The sequence below is a fragment of the Tupaia chinensis genome, unplaced genomic scaffold (genome assembly GCF_000334495.1).
Source record: "Tupaia chinensis unplaced genomic scaffold, TupChi_1.0 Scaffold000104_1, whole genome shotgun sequence".
Lineage (NCBI taxonomy): Eukaryota > Metazoa > Chordata > Mammalia > Scandentia > Tupaiidae > Tupaia > Tupaia belangeri.
Window position 1 is genome coordinate 2574289 of NW_006159568.1, and position 19062 is coordinate 2593350.

General features: G+C 40.2%; 1 protein-coding gene across 3 annotated transcripts in view; it reads right to left on the reverse strand.

The window, feature by feature from the left end:
- Positions 1-2295: 2295 nt before the first annotated feature.
- Positions 2296-19062, reverse strand: part of ZCCHC7 (zinc finger CCHC-type containing 7) — a 253537-nt gene continuing 236770 nt past the window's right edge. For all 3 annotated transcript variants that reach the window (XM_006143744.3, XM_006143745.3, XM_027770031.1), the window contains exons 7-9: positions 12816-12911; positions 6425-6542; positions 2296-3588 (exon numbers count right to left, since the gene is read on the reverse strand). In XM_006143744.3, the coding sequence (XP_006143806.1) occupies positions 3158-3588; positions 6425-6542; positions 12816-12911 (645 nt within the window). In that variant the 3' untranslated portion in view covers positions 2296-3157. The remainder of the gene's footprint in view (positions 3589-6424; positions 6543-12815; positions 12912-19062) is intronic.

Below are 19062 nucleotides of genomic sequence, written 5' to 3' on the forward strand. Positions count from 1 at the left end.
CAGGGTTGAATTGAGAAGGCTTACGTGTGACTTGTGTGCTGGCTGTTAGCTTTTCAACAGTTTGAATAGTTGGCATGTAAATATTTTCTCAAAAATAGTTAAAACCATATTATATATGTTGTTATAATAGAGTCACGAACAAAACTAAAACAAATATTTTGAACATTATCTTTACAATTCAGTTTTTTGAAATTTTGAAAGTTATTTATTAACTGTCAAGAACTATGGAGTATGAGCAAAATTTTTTGATATGTAAAGTAAATGTGGGAAAAAATCTAAAAATAAATAAATAAATGATAAAAAAATGTATTAAGTTAAAAAAAAAAAGTGACAGGGGCCAGCAGGTGGCATAGTGGTTAAGGCCCTAGCCTCTCACATGGCTGACTGCAATGCGAGCCCTGGACTCAGAGGCTTGATACACACCGGGTGCATGTGTGTGCGTGCCCAAAATCCTGAGAGGAGATTGCAGTGTAGCCATCCTTACGGTGGGTGATTTCTCATTCACTCTCTCTCTCTCTGGTGAACGCACATGCCCTATAGCAAAAACCCCTTTTTAAAAAAAGTTACAAAATAAAGAGAATCTTAAAAAATCAAAATCTCTCACAACTTATAAATGATTTCAATAAAGTTACTAAATATAAGATAAAAAAAGTTACAAAATAATGTATGTATACGTATAGAAAAGACTAGGATAGATATTAAGAATTAATCATATCTTTGGATGAAAGAATCATGTATGATTCTTATGTTTTTTTCTTTCTTAACTTTCCCCCCTTAAAATAGATGTGGAATCCTTGCAAAATATGAAAATAAAGAGCTAATAATGAGTACTGCTAATTGCAAGGTCCACGATAGCACAGCTTTCTACTGAAAGAATGGCAGACCGGCTTCTCTTTGTTCTGTTCTGAGATTGCTAAACAGGAGCCAAGGCAGAATCCACGAAAGGGGCCATTCGGCCATCAAAGTGGGGCAGGAGTTAGAGACACTAGAGCTTCTCAGTCTTAGCAGCTGTGTGGATTGCTATTGTTTTGGACATCTACTTTTCTTCTCTTGTATTGATACATGTGAAGTCTTATTTGACTGACTACTGAATCTCTATATTTTGAACTCCCTATTCTTTATTTTATTTATTTATTTATTTTGGAGCGGTTTTTTTTTTTTGCTATAGTCAGAAAGACAGAGAGACAAAAAGCGAGAAATCATCCCCCTCCGGGGGGGTGGGGAATGGCCATGCCATAATCCCTTCTCCTCCATTCTCCTCTCAGAATCTTGGGCATGCACGCACATGCATCCAGTGTGAATTTAAGCCGCCGGGTCCGGGACTCAAACTGTGGTCGACTACATGGGAGTCCAGCGACACAGCCATTATACCAACAGTTGGTCCCCAAACTTCCTATTCTTGTATGAAAAGTGTTAGTGTGTGAAGAGGCTAAGTGATTGACTACACATAACTATCAAAAATACTTGGTGCAAGAGCCAGGGGGTCAGGTGGGCAATGGAAAGGAAGAGGAAACGGAGCAGAGGCTCTTCTGTATTCCTGTTCTTCCCTTACCAGGAAATGGAGACTATATTCTAATGGCCACAAGTGAAATAGCTTGGTCTCCTTTCCTATCTGCATGTGGATGCATGGACTCAATCATAAATTCTAATACAGAACAAAATGTCTGCCTAATAAAAGTAAAAAGTTTTTGGCAAAAACAATGTACAGAGACAAATAGACTTTCTTCTTTCCTCCAAACAATCTACACATGAAGAACCCTAAAGAATGTCCATCCCAGGACAGCAGGTGGCATGGTGATTAAGCTGCTGGATCCCGCATGGCCAGTTCTGTAGCTCGAAACCCGGACCCCCTGAGAAACGCGCCGAGTGTGTGTGCGTGTGAAGTACGTGCCAAAAATCCCGAGAGGAGAATGCAAGAGAAAGGGCTGTGGCTTGGTCATCCTCCTGGGAGTGATTTCTCAATTTCTGTTTCTCTGTCTCTTTCTGTCTCTCCACCAAGTGCAGTGCCCGATAACAAAAAAAAAAAAAAACAACCCAAAAAACAAAAAAAAAAAACATAAAACAAATAAACAAAAAACAAAACTCTCTTTTAACAAAAAAAGAATTTAACATTGTAAGATTGTCCTATTGAACTGATTTCACACCATCTTATTCTGGCAAAGGGCTTGTGCTTGGGCAAAAAGGGCACTTCTGACTCACTTTGTGGTGATTTTATAACCGAACTTACTTGTCCAACCCATCTATGCCCTTTGCCAACCAAACTCTCATTATCTTTTTACATAATACACACATTCATTTACTTTATCAGACATTTTATTTTTTTCATTCTAACATTTGGCTTTGATAAGTACAAAAGGTTCACAAATACAAAAGAATCTGTAGAGCTTTGTGGTAGTTAAAAATTCATGAAAACAATTTTTGAAGTTGGGTAATGCTCACCTTTCTCTATCTGAGTGACAGTCTTAAAATGTGGCTGTAAAAATGGTATAAACTATTACACTGTGATTACGTTAACATTTTTGATGACTCTTTCTCCCTTGTTTCCGGAAACCTGTCTAGTGACATGTATACTAGCTGAATCCCTTACCCGTGTTTCCCTATAGCCCAGTTCCTGCCTTTACAGGGATTCTCTGATGATACCTTGGTTTTCATAGTCAGCTTGTGATGTTCTGTCCAAAGAAAGATTCTGACAACAGCTTCAGAAGCAAGAAAATCTAAATTTAGACTTACAGCTATTGTCCTTTCTAATGTTAAAATTAAAAAAAAAAAAGCAATGCTAAAAGAGACTGTTGATTTATGAGTGTTAATTTCTCTTCTTGCAAGGATTCAATTTTCATTTTCGCATTGCAGATAAATTATATTTGATGAACTTTTTTTCCCAAAGTATTAAAAAAATATTTTGAAAAGATTAATTTTTCCGATCCATAGGATTCTGAGTAAAAATGACATATTGGAACAGGAGAAGTCTATCTTCCTATTTCTCACCTAAAAATCCTGGTGGGCATAAGAGAACTGAGATCTCTGTTTAGCAACTCTAGGTACGGTTCAAATTAAAAACGAAACAAAACTCACTTGAATCATACATAATAAAAATATCGTCAGAACACTGTAGATGTGAAGACCAAATAGACAATGAAAAGCCAAATTAGAAGCTATCTTACAGCTTAGATTTCTTTTTCCTCTGCTTAATAAGAAATAGATTATCATTGCCATCTTCTTCCAGGTATCTCTCCTTGTTCTTCTGCTTGCCCCGCTTGCCCTCTTTGGGAAGCTTGTCATCTCTTGGCTTGAGGCAATGTGATGGATGGTGAAACGGCTTGTGAGGCTTCTGGGTTTTAAAGCTGCCAGGGGTTTTTGGGCCCCTAGGAAAGTCCTCATCTTCTTCGCGATGGCCGTCAGTCTTCCTGTTCTTCCCACGTTTTCTATTCCTAGTCCCCATTTCTTTGGGGGTTTCTTTATTTTCTTGAGGCCACCTGTTGCTCTTCCATGAGGCATGGCTCTTCTTCATACCACAGTGGGGCTTCTTACCTGCCACTTCCATGTGAGGTCTCTTGAACTGCCTTGGAAAATTCCCATTTTTCTGGAGTTCTGAAAAAGAGAGAAGTATTTTTGCATACTCAGCAGCTAGACGGTACATGCAGAGCTTTCGCAGGCCTGTAAATAACCCAACAGACAGGGAAGCTAGACATTTACATGTGTTAATAATATGACACTCTAAAGAGTCCTTACTGAGGTTAAAAAAAAAAAAAAACACTCACTGCAAATTGCATGACTGTAGTTCTATATTCCTGATTTCTAAAAATCAAAAACTCAGAAACCTAGTCAGCTCAACACGGTTTAACCAGGTTAAACAACAGAGATGAGAACCAGTAAGAACAATAATCATCCGAGCTTTGTGAAAAGTCATGACTGACCAGTTCAAGTTCCTCCAGTGATAGAAGAGCTTTCCAAGATAAGGCGAAGCAAGATGTATAAAATGGCCTTTTGACAGTCTCGTGTGACATTTCAATTACTCTCTGAAGATAAAGTCTGGCCATAGAACTGATAGGTGATGCCAAACTGCCCAGGGGATTATTCCTTCAGAGAGAGAGCACCAGCATGGGAAGTGTGTGTGTGCGCGTGTTTCTATCTTAGAGGTTTTAGTTCTAGATCTGATATTATATACTGTCAGGACTGGATACAGTTACTGTAAGTGTTTTCTGATGGAGTAGGTGAAAGATGAGGTTACAGCGAGGGACAAAAACTAACCTGTCAAGAGAACCTTGAGGGATTAAAAAAGTAGCCAATAAAAATCTTGAGCATACAGTAAAAATTCCGATGGATCATAGTGAGCCTCCGGGTAGATTTGTGCTACAGTTGTTAATACAACTTGCTGAAAAGAAAACAAATTGTGTTTCTCAAGCATGAATGTTAATGCTCATTATAGAAAACTTGGGAGAGCCAGCCAACGGCGTGATGGTTAAAGTGGATGGATCCCACATGGCCAGCTACATGGCTTGAGTCCTGGACCCGGAGGCTTAAAAAACATGGTGGGCACGTGTGCATGTATACCAAATGCAGAAAGGAAAAATGGAGGAGTAGGGATTACAGCGTGACTGTCCCCCATGAGCGGTGCTTTCTCAATTTCCTTCTCTCTCTCTCTCTCTCGCAAGTATATGCATCCTCCAGAAAATATAAAGCAAAAATAAAAACAAAACAAAACAAAAACTTGGGAAAAACAGAAATATAAAGAAAACCAAAGGCACCCATAATCCTTTAATCCACAGATGAATTTTCATGGATCTCTTTTTAATCTCTTGCTAATGGAGTTGTCCAATCATTATCTTCATGTGCTTTAATTTTTCTATAGTTGAGATAAATTTTATGTTAAAATTTATCCTTTATTTTCCTCAGAATTAGTATCTTCGTTTCAAAAAGGATCAGAACTCAGGAATGCTGAGTTGGGGAAAACTAATAAAAAGGGCTGAAGAGCGAGAAAACAATGTACAGAACAACTTGAAAAACACAGAACTGCTTTTTTCTGAAAGCAAGCTTTTTCATAATATACAGTTCCATGAACTTTCTGGAGATTCTGTCCTCCCTTGTATAAAGCAAAAAAGAACAGAAGTAGCAAAAGTAGACTTAGATGGGAAGCTACTCACTGGTGAGAAAGAACTTTACGTTAGTAACAGTCAACACGGACACCACGGAGGTGGCTATGGCCTGGCGCTCTGCTCACAATGGCAGGTACAACAAATGCCTTCTGAGGCCAGCCCGTGCCATGGTGGATAAGGCACTTGGATCCGACATGGCAGACTCTCTCCACTGGAGAAATATGCCGGGTGCAGGTGCATGCATGTTCCCAGTCCCCAAAGTGAGAAGAAATGGAGAAGAGACTGCTGCGTGACCATTCCCCACAGGGGGCGCTTTCTTACTCTCTCTCCAGTGAGTACACAGGACCTCTGACAAAATTAGAAAAGAAAAAGAAAAAGGCCTCCTCGAGGAAAACTCTACTACTCTTCTAGCAGAAAAGCCTTTCATTCCATGAAAGATACTAAAGATTACTAAGGAAAAATAATTACTTGTTAAACAGAAAAGTCTCAAAGGAACCTTTAAAAACTTTACGTACACAGATAGATAAAAGTATTTTCTGCACTGATCATTTTCTAAAGTGACAACTAAGTGAGAAAAATGTTTATTATGAATAGATTACAACACAGTATTTTTTTTATTTTTAAAGAGAGTTTTGGTTTAGGGTGTGTGCGTTCATCAGAGGGAAAAAGAGAGAGAGAGAGAGAGAGAGAGAGAGACAGACAGAGCGGGAGTGAGACAGACAGAAAGTGAGAAATTACCCCCAAGGGGGATGGCCATGCTGCAATCCCTAATCCTCCATTTTCCTCCTGGGATCTTGGGCATGCATGCACATGTGTCCAACATGATTCTGAAGCCACTGGGTCTGGGATGTGAGCCGTGGTTGGCCATGTGGCAGCCCAGCAATGAAACTACTATGCCACCTGCTGCTCTCTATAAAGAACACCTTTAATGCAGACCCAGGTGCGGTTGTGTGCACTGGATGCTGCTGTCCGGCAAGCTAAGGCCACATGGGAGGCCCAGGTTAGGTTCCTGGCCCAGCCTAAGAATAAAAGGTGCTGGATCTGCCCATGGCTCAGCTTCTTGGGATGCTGAGGCAGGAGAAGCGCTGCATTACATGGCTCTGCCTTAAAAATAAAAAATAAAATAAAACAAACACATACCACACAAATAAAAATTACATATATACATATATATATATGTATATATTTATATATACACACACATATGTGTGTATATATATATATAAATAAACTAAGCTAACCACCTCTAAAGCAGGCAAAGATGGTGCAAACAAAGAAATTTAGTAACTACTTACTAAAAAGATGATCTAGCAAGAAGTGTAATAACATACCTTTTACTTTTCGTTTTATTCTTCGTTCTCTCTCCCGAATTTCGTATTTGTCATCATAGTAGTAGATGAATGGAGATGTTGGAAATGTCTGGTTAATCATCCGTCTTTCTGAACATTCCTGCAAATTGTATTTGAAATTATGATGTCATAAGTTCATGCTGTTCAGAAAACTTTTTCCAAGATGCTGGCCCATGACATACAGAGAGGAGGCCGCATCACTGGCACCCCATGCGGCTACACGATGTGGCCCTGGCCGGGCGGCCGGAGGCTCACCCAGTCCCACCCCCCACTGTGCTTACAGGCTGTTCCTTCAGGTTTGGGCTTTCTTCCCTTCTCCCCTTACTTATGGAACCCTTATGTTCTTTCAGTCTTCCCTGCCAAACTCCTCACCAGCCTGAGTAAAGCGCATTGAGGGCTTCACCCTAGCTGTACTTCCTTGCACTCCTGACAGAGGGTTTCCTGTCCTTGCTCGTCTGTCTTCTCCACCAGCCTTCCAACAAGTGCTTCTATCATCCCTTCTCCTATCCCCAAAATACAGTTAAAAATTCTTTAAAATTTTTAAAATATTATTTCATTATTATTATTTTAATAATAATAAAGAGACCAGAGAGAGAAAGGGAAAGCGAGAAAGCAAGCTGCTAGGTCTGGGACTTGAGCCGCAATCAGCCATGTGGGAGTCCAACACCTTAAACACCACCACCTGCCAGCCCCAGGTATAAATTCTTGATTCCTTGCTCTTTTTTCTAGATACAAGTGGCCTGCAAATTTACTTGAACTCAACATTCACTGCTTTCACAGTGATTCCTGCGTGGAGGAGTGGGTTGGTAGTAGTGGGTTATATATCGTTTGGAAATGTTCTTAGGCAATTTAGATACCCCAAAGGAAGTGTCTCTCTCCTTATTCCCGCCACCCTGGTGGAGATCACCACTCCCATTCGTTCTCAGTTAAAAAAGTATGAATCATTGGGGCCAGCAGATGGTGTGGTGGTTAAGGTCCAGCACCTTAAGGCTGATCACAGTTCGAATCCCAAACTTGAAAATCAAGCCAGGTGCATGTATGTGTGTGCCCAAAATCCCAGGAGGAGAATGGAGAAGGGACTGTACTACGGCCATCCTCCCGGGGGTAATTTCTCACTTCCCCTTTCTCTCTCTGGTGAGCACATGCACCCTATGGCAAATACCTTAAAGAAAAATTGCAAATCATTCTAAATACACACTTAAGTATGGAAAATAAAGTAATGAAAATCTATGGTTACCACTTACATCAAATCATAACATTTCACTTTAACTAACTTCTATTTTTTCCTCCAAGATTAAAATTGTACTGATCTAATTCCACCCCATTTCTCAGTCACCTTTTTCCCTTTCAGAAGTTACCATTGACAAAGTTAGTGTCCAGCATTCTTATAGTTTATTTTTAAAGAATTATTTATCATCATCATCATCATTTTTTTTTTTGGTGGGAGAGGTTTTTGCTATAGGGTGTGTGTGCTCGCCAGAAAGACAGAGACAGAGAGACAGAAAGTGAGAAATCACCCCCCCAGGGGGATGGCTACACTGCAATCCCTTCTCCTCCATTCACCTCTCAGGATCTTGGGCACGCACGCACGCACATGTGTCTGGTGTTGAGTTTAAGCTACTGGGTCTGGGAGTTGATCCGTGGTCAACTACATGGGATTCCAGTGACAGCCATTATGCCAACCAACTGCTGGTCACATCATCATCTCATTATTATTTAATTTGCTATAGGGAATGTGTCCATGTGTGAGAGAGCGAGAGTGGGAAAGCTAGCTGCCAGGTCTAGGACTTGAACCATGGTCCACCATGTGGGAGTCCAGCACCTTAACCACCATGCCACCTGCTGGCCCCTGCCATTCTCATGTTTTCATACTCTAACTACTAAGGACTATTCCAATAAACAACAAATTTGAAGTTTTCAGACTTTATAAAAATGGTATCATTCTGTAAACATTTTGAAATGGTTTGGGGTTATAATAGCTTCAAAAAAAGTTGAGTAGTATTCTCTTGGATTATCCATTTCTGAATAAAGGGTATGGTAAAACTTGCATAGAAAACCACCTGAATCCAGGTCCTGCCATGGGATCGTGTACTGGTAGACACTACTACCCGGCAGACTAAGGCCAGGTATGAGGCCTGGTTCAAATTCCGGTTCACCCTAAAGGCTAGGCATGTTGGCACATGAGTGCCTGCAGTCCAAGAGAGTGACCTAGGAAGTTGAGGCAGGAGATCATGACACACAGAGATCTTGCTTAAAAAAGAAAAGAAAAATGAAAAAACCACCTAAGTCTAGTATGGTTAGTGGGGAGATTGTGTTCATTCACCTTTAATGACATCAGTTCAAGTAGGTTTGTTCTTTTTGAATCAGATTAATTTGTATTTTCCTAAAGAGTTATGTGTTTCTATTTTCAGACTTAATTTATAAAGTATTCTCTTAAAATTAAGGAAATTATACAGTATTTTAAGGTATTTATACTGTTCACTAATTGTTTATTTGTACCTTTTCTTAGAGTAGATTTTCCAAAAGTCTTTTTTTTTTTTGACAATTGTTTTCAAAGAACCAGCTTTGATTTTTGTTGATACTATTTAGTTTTCTATTTCAATAATTTAAAATTTATTTTTATTATTTCCTTTCAATGTACCCTTTTGTGACTTTCTGGATCATTTTAGGCTCTGTTGGGCCCTGAAATTTTAAGATAAACCTACATATTAACATAAAGAAATGCTTTATAAACCACTATCTATGGTGGCTCCAATTCCCATTCCCAGGAAAAAGAATCCATTTCAGACTTTGGTAGTTTGGGACTAGTGGATAGAGTAGCAGTTACGTTGCTGGGCTGGGTTTCCACATAGCCCACTGCAATGTGAGTCCCTGACCCAGTGGCTTCAAACTCATGCTGGGCACGTGTGCATGTCTTCTCCAGATCCTGGAAGGAAAATGGAGAAGGGATTGCAGTGTGGCCATCCCCCTTGGGGGGTAATTTCTCACCTTCCTCTCACTGTCTCTGTTTCTGTCTCTCCCCCTGGCTTGCACTTTCTGGTAAAGTAAAACAAAACAAAGGAAACAGACTTGGGTCTAGGATTCTAATCATAACGAAAATGAAAGACAATTAATCAGAAAGAACACAGGAAAGCACAAAACCCAATGGTATAAGCGATATAGGCTCATAGTCTGGTACGATAGTGCTGATGTGTAACTAGTATATTCTCTAATCACAAAATAATGAGATCAAATCATGATAACAAAAGGTACTAGAAATATTGATATACTCAAACAAAACCCATTTCAACACAACGTTTTTGCTCCCAGTGCCTGCCAACCCTTCCACACTCTTCTGAACTACCGCTATCCCTGCCTCCCCAGCTGCACAGTGAATGAATGAGGGAACGTCTGTGTCATCTTCATCAGAGAGTATCTTCCACATGAAAAAGCTACCAGCAATTCTGTAGGGCTGAATTTCTAAAACTAAAGGGGATGAGTCCTCAGGTATCTTTAACCACCTGCAAAATTTGAACCCTGTGTGCTACAACTACACAGAGCTATACTGTAGCACAAATGTTTTCCAAAGTTAAATGTAAATTATATTTTGATTATCCACATCGCTGGTCTGCTCCATTAGCACAGACAATTGGTAGTTGGCTATATAATTTATCTACTATTCTGGATTAGCCACACCACTGATCTTCTTCATTAATGTGGATAATCTAGAGTTCTTCATCTATGGCAGTGAGGAGGCTGCCAAATTTGCTTTATTGAAAATTTAAAATTATCTAAATCTAGATTTCAGGGATAAATTCCAAATGCTTTTAATATATTTCCTATCTACGTTAACAGGAGTGACTAGTAGGTAGTAAGCATCCAACTATAATTGTTTTAATTAAATAAACATCAGTGTGAAAATTATACCCTTTTGCTCTGCCTAAAGAGGTATGCAGACATAATTTGTTACATCTATGTGATCTGTGTGGGTGTGGACTAAGTGGTGTGCTTCCTAAAAGGTGTTGGCAACATCTGAATGTTGATATGACAAGGAATGCACAGAGCAGTAAAAGATCCAGAGATGATAATTCCACTAAAAGAGGTCTTCTAGTTTCATTTGGTTTTCAATTGGAGTTCTGTGAAAGTGAAGAAAGTATACTGCAGGATCTTTCCAACTGTATCACCATACTACAGAGTTGGTCACACTGCAAATGGCATCCAGTGATCAGTTCTGAGAGATCTCCTTGCTATGGGGAGAAAGAAACTAGGGACCAGAGAGAAAAAGTGGGTTGGTCAAGTCACATGGTTAAGATGGTAGCAGAGGGGTCGGCAGGTGGTGTGGTGGTTAAGGTGGCTGGACTTCTACATGGCTGACCGTGGTTCGGATCCTGGACCTGGCAGCTTGCTTTCTCACTTCCCTTCTCTCTCTCTCTCTCATCAACTTCAATAAATAAATAAAATTTAAAAAATGACAATGTATAAAATTAAATAATTATATATATATATAAAGACAGAGGTAGAGTAAAAATTAGAACTGAGGACAGAGCCTTATCCTAGCTTTCACATTCTACCCCTTACGCCTATGGCTCCTGCTACCCCTATATGAAAGAAAATTTTAAAAAATTTTAAAAATTCAGCCATTTGTGTGTATGAAAGTGGTATCTATTTATTCTCTAATTTACATTTTCTTCATGACTAATGATATCCAGTATCTTTATGTGCTTACTGGCTATTCGTATAACTTCTGTAGTAAAGTATATGGTCTTTGTTTTTGCCCATTTTTGAGTAGGGGAGTTTGACTTCCTTTTTTGTTGTTGTTAATTAAGATTTCTGCCATAGGGTGTGTGTGCTTGCAGGAGAGAGACAGAGAAAGACAGAGATAGGGGAAGTGAGAAATCACCCTCCCAGGGGTTGGCCATGCTGCAATCTCTTCTCCAATTTTCCCCTTGGGATTTTTGGGCATGAACACATGTATGTGTGATTCTGAAGCTTCTGGGTTCAGGGCTCGAACTGCGGTCAACCATATGAGAGTCTAGCACCTTAACCACCATGCAACCTCTTGGCCCCTAGAAGTTCCTTTTTTTATTCTGCAGATTTGTGGAACTCTATGTTTGTACAGCTTTGTCTTCTTCTGCAAATTTTAGTTGCATCGATCACCCTAAACTTCCCCTTTGTCCTCCTCAACTCAATGAGCTTGATAGGCTGCTTGGATGCTACCTCTTTGCATGGTGGTCCAGAAGTTGTTCCCAGAAAGCCTGGATGGTGGTAGACCCCACGTCATTTGTTCTTCTTCTAAAAGAAGGTATTCCTGCTCTGCCTATCGTTTAATGTCTGAAAGTTGTTTTCCACATTTTCTTCTTCTTTTTTTTTTTTTGTTGTTGTTGTTCACGGTGAGAGAGTTAATTGGAATCTGCTAGTCCCTGAGGACTGGAGCTTTTTCTTTTCTTTTTTCATGTTTTTAAAAACAACAATGCTCCTTGTGTAATTGAAAATGGACTTTCTTCCTTCTTAAAGGGAGATGCTTGGGAATGGATGGAGGGAGAAATCTCCATTCTTTTGAATTCTTATTTCCTTGTGGAATAAGGAGTGGGTTATTTGATTGGCGATTGAGTTGAGGAAAGAACTCCATATGAGAGCAGGCAGAACAAGACACAGAACTCACACAAGGCCAGAAATAGTTTATGTTCTCGTGAGCTACAGTGAAAACAAAAACAAAAACAAAAACAAAAACAAAAAACACTTCATAGTACTCAGGACATTGGATAGAGAACTTAGAAAAAGTGCTTTAGTAGTGAAGAAGGATTAGCAGCTTCCTTGCTCATACTTAACAAGGCAGAAAAATAATTCAAAGTGAAAACTATAGACTCCAGATCCAAGAAGGTAAATGAACTCTGATACAATAAATATGATGGGGACTGGGTGTTTTGGGGACCAGCAGATGGCATAATAGTTATGTTGCTGGACTCCCATGTAGTCTACCGCGGCTCGAGTTCCAGATCCAGTGGCTTAAAACTCATGCTGGGCGCATGTGTGTGTGTGTCCAAGATCCCGAGACGAGAATGGAGGAGAAGGGATTGTGGCGTGGCCATCCCCTCTGGGGGTGATTTCTTGCTTTCTGTCTCTCTGTCTCTCTCTGTCTTCCTGGTGAGCGCATGCGCCCTATAGAAAATCAACTCTCCTAAAGAAAATAAATTGGAGAACTATCCTCTTATAGATTGTTACTCTGGTAGGGATAGGAGAAGGAAATCAGCTGAAAATATGTTAAGTTTTACTTCAGAATGTTAGTTTATAAAAAAGTAAGCATTCACGGTTAGATTCCTTTCGAGTTCATTTTTCAGTAACCATTCATTCCCTAAGACAGACAGCTTTCTGTCCAGATGCCACTCAAACTTACGTGTCCATAATGGCCTTTCTGTGCACAGTTGTAGCAATACACTAAGGCTGATTGTCCAGAAGGGGTCTTTGGCTTTTTGGGTGGTCCAGGTTTGGTCTGTAACACAAATATTAGTGAGAATTTATTTGTTAGGAAAAAAAAAATTAAAACTGCATTCTTTCCAAGAGAGCTCTTTTTAGGTAAGAAAATCCTTAGAAATACTGTTTCTTAGAGTTCATTGTGGAGACCCACAGTCAGATGATCCTATGTACAATGTGTATAACATGATAAAAACAGCAATGCCCAATACTGTTGTGTATCTTAGTGAACAATGGCCAGGAGAACATGATAGACATGCAACGAGATAGCAACACAACAGTGTAAGGACAGTGGTAGAAATACGGACAAGCCTAAAGTAATGGCAAAGGGGACCCCACCACGGGATGGGCTGGATGGGGCAATGGAAGAGTCAGGCAACACTTCCCTGGAGGTTAAAATTCAAATTTACCCTTAGACAATGAGGGTAAGTCCATTGGAGAACCCTAAGCAAAGGAAATCAGGATGAACAACAGCACCAAACTGAAAACAAGAGCATTCAGGTTGCTAAAGAATGAAGAACACAGCCGGATGTGCAAGATGAGGCTGAAGAAAGCAGGTGAAAAATGGAGAGCTTTAGAAGTCCTGAGAAGGAGTCATGTCCAATGTTATGTATAGAAGGAGGATAGTCAAGAATGGCATGGTACCACTGTAATGCACTGCTCCAGGGAAGGATCCCACATGGTGTCCTTTTAAGTCCCTGATCTGGTTGGCCTGAAACAAGCTGGGCTCACGTGGGCTGGAGGACTGGAGGAAGGGGATCAAGACATGGCCCGACCCTGCAGAGGATGGTTGTCTGTCTCTCTCTCACTTTCATGTGCATGCTCATGATTGTGAATAAAATTAATAAAATTAATTAAAAAATCCTATTTCGGAAAACTGTTTTGGCTTGTAGCCATAAAGTTGACCAAGAGCAGAAGATGGTTAGATGTTATAAAAAAGATCAATGAAGTGGCTGGCTGTTAGAAATTCCAGCACCCCCTCAATGGGACATGGTCATGCCACAATCCCTTTTCCTCCATTTCTCCATCTGGTCAGAATTTGGGGCACAAATACAAAGATACCTGGCGTGTCTTTCAGGTTGCCAGGACCAGAATTTGAATCCAGATCAGCTACGTGGGATCCAGCTCCTTTAACCACTATACTACAGGGCTCGCCTTGTACACATATATTTTGTATATTCTTCAGTATGGACACTGCATTTCATAATAAGAAATGTTAAAAAAAAGTCTGAACAAAAGTTGAAGAAAAGGAAGGAGTTAAATATCCTCTTGAAAAAAAAGGGAAGGAGTTAAATATTCTCTTGAAAAACATGATAAAGAAGAAGCAGAATTAAGTGCAGCAATATGTTGAAGGAGAATTTGAAGAAAATTTTAAATGAAAGAGACTTGAACATGAGATATAGTAAAATTGAAAACAGGGTCAGTGGAAAGAGCAAGACCCTGGAAGAAGTAGTGACTTTCAACAGGAGGAGAAAAATCTTAGCCTTGACCCTGTACCTTTTTTTTTTTTTTTTTTTTTAAAGACTGAAAGCATAAACTTGGAGGTATTTATTTCCTGTGTTCTTTATTGGCATCTTACAATAAAGAATGCTGGTCTGCCAACTCATTTTGTTGTTTAATGTTGTAATCAGGTGGTTTGAGAGAGTTTTGTTTTCTTGATATAGAAAATTTATTAACAGGTTATAAAAATCTTTAGGGCTAGCTGGTGGTGTGGTGGGTAAGGTGGCTAGATCCCACATGGCCAACTGCATGGTTCAAGTCCTGAACCAGTGGCTTGGTAAATACACTGGGCATGTGTCCGTGCATGCCCAAATTGTTGAAAGGAGATTGTAGGAGAAGGGACTGCAGCATGGCCATTACCCACCAAAGGATAATCTCTCCCTTTCCCTTTCTCCTGGTCTCTCCCGTGAACATACATGCCCAGCAGCAAAACTAAAAAAAATTCAAACAACTTTACTTTTAGCTACTTTCCTAAAATGAAAAACGATAGCCCAAACAACCCTTTCTGCCAAAATTTATCACAAATGTTACACAAAATGGTATTTATAATCTCAGCTATTTTCAATGAGAACATAATAACAAAAGACAACCAATGAATGTCTTATATTTCCAACTGAAATGGTGGTTCATAAATTAAGACTAGCTGAAAGTCACTGAACAGCTTTAATATTACAGGTATGCAACATAAGCCATGCATTGCAGTGGTTCAAAAGTCTACTACCTGGGTCTTCAGGCTGTGGAACACTGGAAGGCATGAAATATTAAGCAGAAATTAAGAAATGATTTTTTTCACTAGAAAAGGTAGCATATTATTATTTTTAAAAAAGGATTATTTTATTTAACTTTATGTATGTATGTTCTTTTTTTCTTTTGGCTATAGGGTACGTGCACTTGCCAGAAAGACAGACATGGAGACAGAAAGCAAGAAATCACCCCGGGGGGAATGGCCATGCCACAATCCCTTCTCCTCCATTCTCCTCTCAGGATCTTGGGCACGCATGCATACGCCCCTGGCATGAGTTAAGGTCACTGGGTCCAGGACTCGGAAGTGCAGTTGACTACATGGGAGTCCAGTGACATAGCCCTTATGCCAGCTGCTGGTCCCTGTATGTACGTTATGTATTTTAATTTGACCAGAGAGGGCGGGAAAGTGAGAAAGGAAGCCAAGCCGCCAGGTCCAGGACTCACACACAGTCGACCATGTGGGAGTCCCGCGCCCTTAACCACCATGCCATTTGCTGGTCCCAATAGCAATATTATTTGATATGACGTAAAGCGGCAACCATCAGTATACATGTTTTAAGGGAAAGAAATAAAACCAAAAGAGAGAGTGTCATGGATGTGAAGGTAAAACAGATGTTTCAAGGAAGAAGTGTTAAAAGCTACTGATGAGTTACATGAGACAAAAATTATGAACCCCACTTGACTCAGCAGTCAGGAAGTTGTTGCCATGGGGGTACTGGTCACTCTTCCTGTGAAGCCCCCATTTGTATAACACCAGTGAAGTCGAGTTCTAGTGGATTTGAAACTGTTGTGAGCAGTTTCATTTGAGGGGTAGTGGCACACACTAGATTGTAATGGGCTTATTATAAAGTAGAAAGATACTGACGAACAAAACGTAGATAACTTTTTCAAGAAACTGGGCTGCGTATGGAAGAAGGAAAGGGGACAGAGAGAGCTGAGTACAAGCCCGAGGCCACCTTCGTCAGTGATGTTTACCAGAGAGATGAGCACATGGCATGAGTATATGCAAGCATCCTTCACTAATCTATCCAAAAGCCAATTCTTGGAGTGCTTAGGCATGCAGACATTGTTTGAAGATCAGGTACCTGAGAAGTGAGCAAGACAAAAAAAAAAAAAAGATAAACAAAGGCAAAGCACACACACAAGCTTGTGCGCACAGAATAAGAGGCAGTGATAAACAGCATGAAGACAATTAAACAGATTGAATGACAGTCACTGGTGGTGACTGAGATTGAGCTGCTGGAGGGAACCCTTGGTTTCCAAGAGAAAATCAGGTGTGTGATGAGTGGGGAAACGCTATTCTAGGGAGAAGGCATAAGAAGCAGGTAGTGCAAAATCCTAAGTGGGACAAGCTACCTTATTTGAGGATTTGAAGAAAAGTATCTGTAAACTTGGAAATGTAATAGGAGAGTGGGAAAAGAGGAAGTTCTATGGGACTAGCAGTTGGTGTAATGGCTGTGTTGTTGGACTCCCATGTAGTCGACGGCAGTTTGAGTCCCGGACCCGGTGGCTTAAACTCACGCCAGGCGTGTGTACGTGTGTGCCCAAGATCCCGAGAGGAGAATGGAGGAGAAGGGATTGTGGTGTGGCCATCCTCCCGGTGGGTGATTTCTCGCTTTCTGTCTCTCTGTCTCTCTGTCTTTCTGGCAAGCGCATGTGCCCTATAGCAAAAACTTCTAAAAAAAAAATAAATAAAAGAGGAGGTTCTAGAGGATATGGAGGGATGGATCACTTAGTGCATTATAAATCAGGGAAAAGCTAATGGTAGGTACTCGATAACTAGCTGGTAACTCTTAGCAGGAACTATAACTAATGATAAAAAGAATGATACCCTCTTGGGTCAGGAGCTGGTGCAGAGGTTAAGGTGGCTGGATCCCACATGGCTGATTACTTGGTTGGAGTCCTGGACCTGGCAGCTTGAAAAAGATGGTGGGCATGTGTACAAGGGTGCCCAAAATCGTGAGATGAGAATGGACTAGGATGTGGTCATCTACCTTGGGTGGTGATTTCTCCCTTTCCCTCTCTTTCTTTGGCAAGTGAATACACTCTGTAACAAAACTAAAAAATAAAAATTCACCCCCCAAGTAATAAACGCTCTTTGAAAAAAGTTATCCATGTTCATAACTTTTCTATTTATGTTTGTTTGTACAAATATGCAACACATCATTTATGTTTGAGGCAAGACTTCTGGGCTCATTAATTAGAAGAAAAATGTGCTGTGCTTATTCCATTTGAATAAGAAATTTCATTAGCTTGAATCCTATGCAGAAGGACAAGATGAACCAGGGCATAATGATGGGGAAGAGATTGGTGAGAACCAAGTTAACAGGGATACCCAGTCACTGGAACTTGACTCGACGAGCATGATATAAGTGGAGACTTTTACAAGAAGGGCCACCTGTACTCCCATGTCACTTTTGGCTTCTCCTTATAAGTACAGAACCCAAGGGAAGTCACTCTTCAGAGGCACATTCCCATCACCTTTTGCAGTGAATCACTTTTATTTAATACAGCTACTTGTTTCTCTCCTCAGTGCTCCTGATCTGTCTCCCTCCTCTATTTCTTCTTTTTAATACAGGATCTCACTGTGTCTTGATTCACTTGCCTCAGACTCTTAACTCCTGGGACCACAGTGTACACTGCCATGCCTAGAGCCTCTAGGTTGGGCTGGGAACTGAACCTGGGCCCTCCCTGTGGTCCCAGCCTGCAGAGCACAGGATCTTAGCAATGTGGGCCACTGTGACTAGGCCCATGTCTCATTTTTTTCAGCACCTGCCTCCTTCTAGCAGAGTAAATTAGTTATTTGTATCTATTTCCTGTTCGCTAGAATGTGAGGTGCATGAGGGCAGGGATCTTCGTTTGGTCCACTACGCATCCCTATGTGAAGACCTCTTCCAGGGGTTGGCAAACTATTACACACAGGCAAAATCTGACCCACTGCCCATCTTTGAATTGTTCACAGAGTGAGAACAGGTCTTACATTTTTAAATGATCAAAACAGTAATAAATAATAATAAAAGGATATTTTACAACATGGGTAAACTACATGAAATTCAATTCAGAAGGGAATTACAGTATCCATAAATAAAGTTTTATTGGAATATACCACACAAGTTAATTTACAGATTATCCAGGGCTGCTTTCGTGTCACAAAAACAGAGCTAAGATAGAGACAACACGGTCTGCCAAGCTAAAATAGTTATTATTTGGCTCTACAGAAAAAGTCTGTGGACTCTTGACTTAGAATGTGCAGAATATGGAGATAAATAAGAATGATAAAGTAGATGAAAGAATAAATACGGTAAAGATCTTAAGAGATGAAGGTACTAGGGGAATCAGGGCTTACTGAGTGGAGTTACGTGTGCATCAAATACATAATTTTTATTAAAGCACTGCAGTAGCACATTTTTTTTTTCTGAGATGCTATTAGGACAGAGCTTAAAAGGACAAACCGTATGTCTTAGTGCTATAGAATTAGTATTTAATTCTTTTTCTTCTGGTGTTTAAAGAATTGAAAGTTTTTTAATCAATAACTTGCATGTAGCACAAAATTTAAAAGATACTAAAAGGTATAGAAAACTATACCGCTTCTGTCCTTAGTCACTCAGTTCCCTCTTCAGAGGCGACGACTGTTAGGGTTTCCTGCATCCTGCCTGAGACGGTCTGTGTGTACAAGTGCACGGGTACATGTGCTCACTCTAGATACAGAAAAGCAAGGATATATATCTGGCCTCTTCCAAGACAAAGTATTTAAGGAAGGGATTTCAAGGATGGTGGACCATCAAGGGCAAAGTTGACTAAATCTTGCAAAGAGCCAGATGCTCTGATGAAACTCAGTTATCCACCATATTCTGGGATTATGTTCTAATCTGGGCTCCACTATTTACCAGCTATAGGATCTTAGCCAAGTCTTTGCTTCATACTAC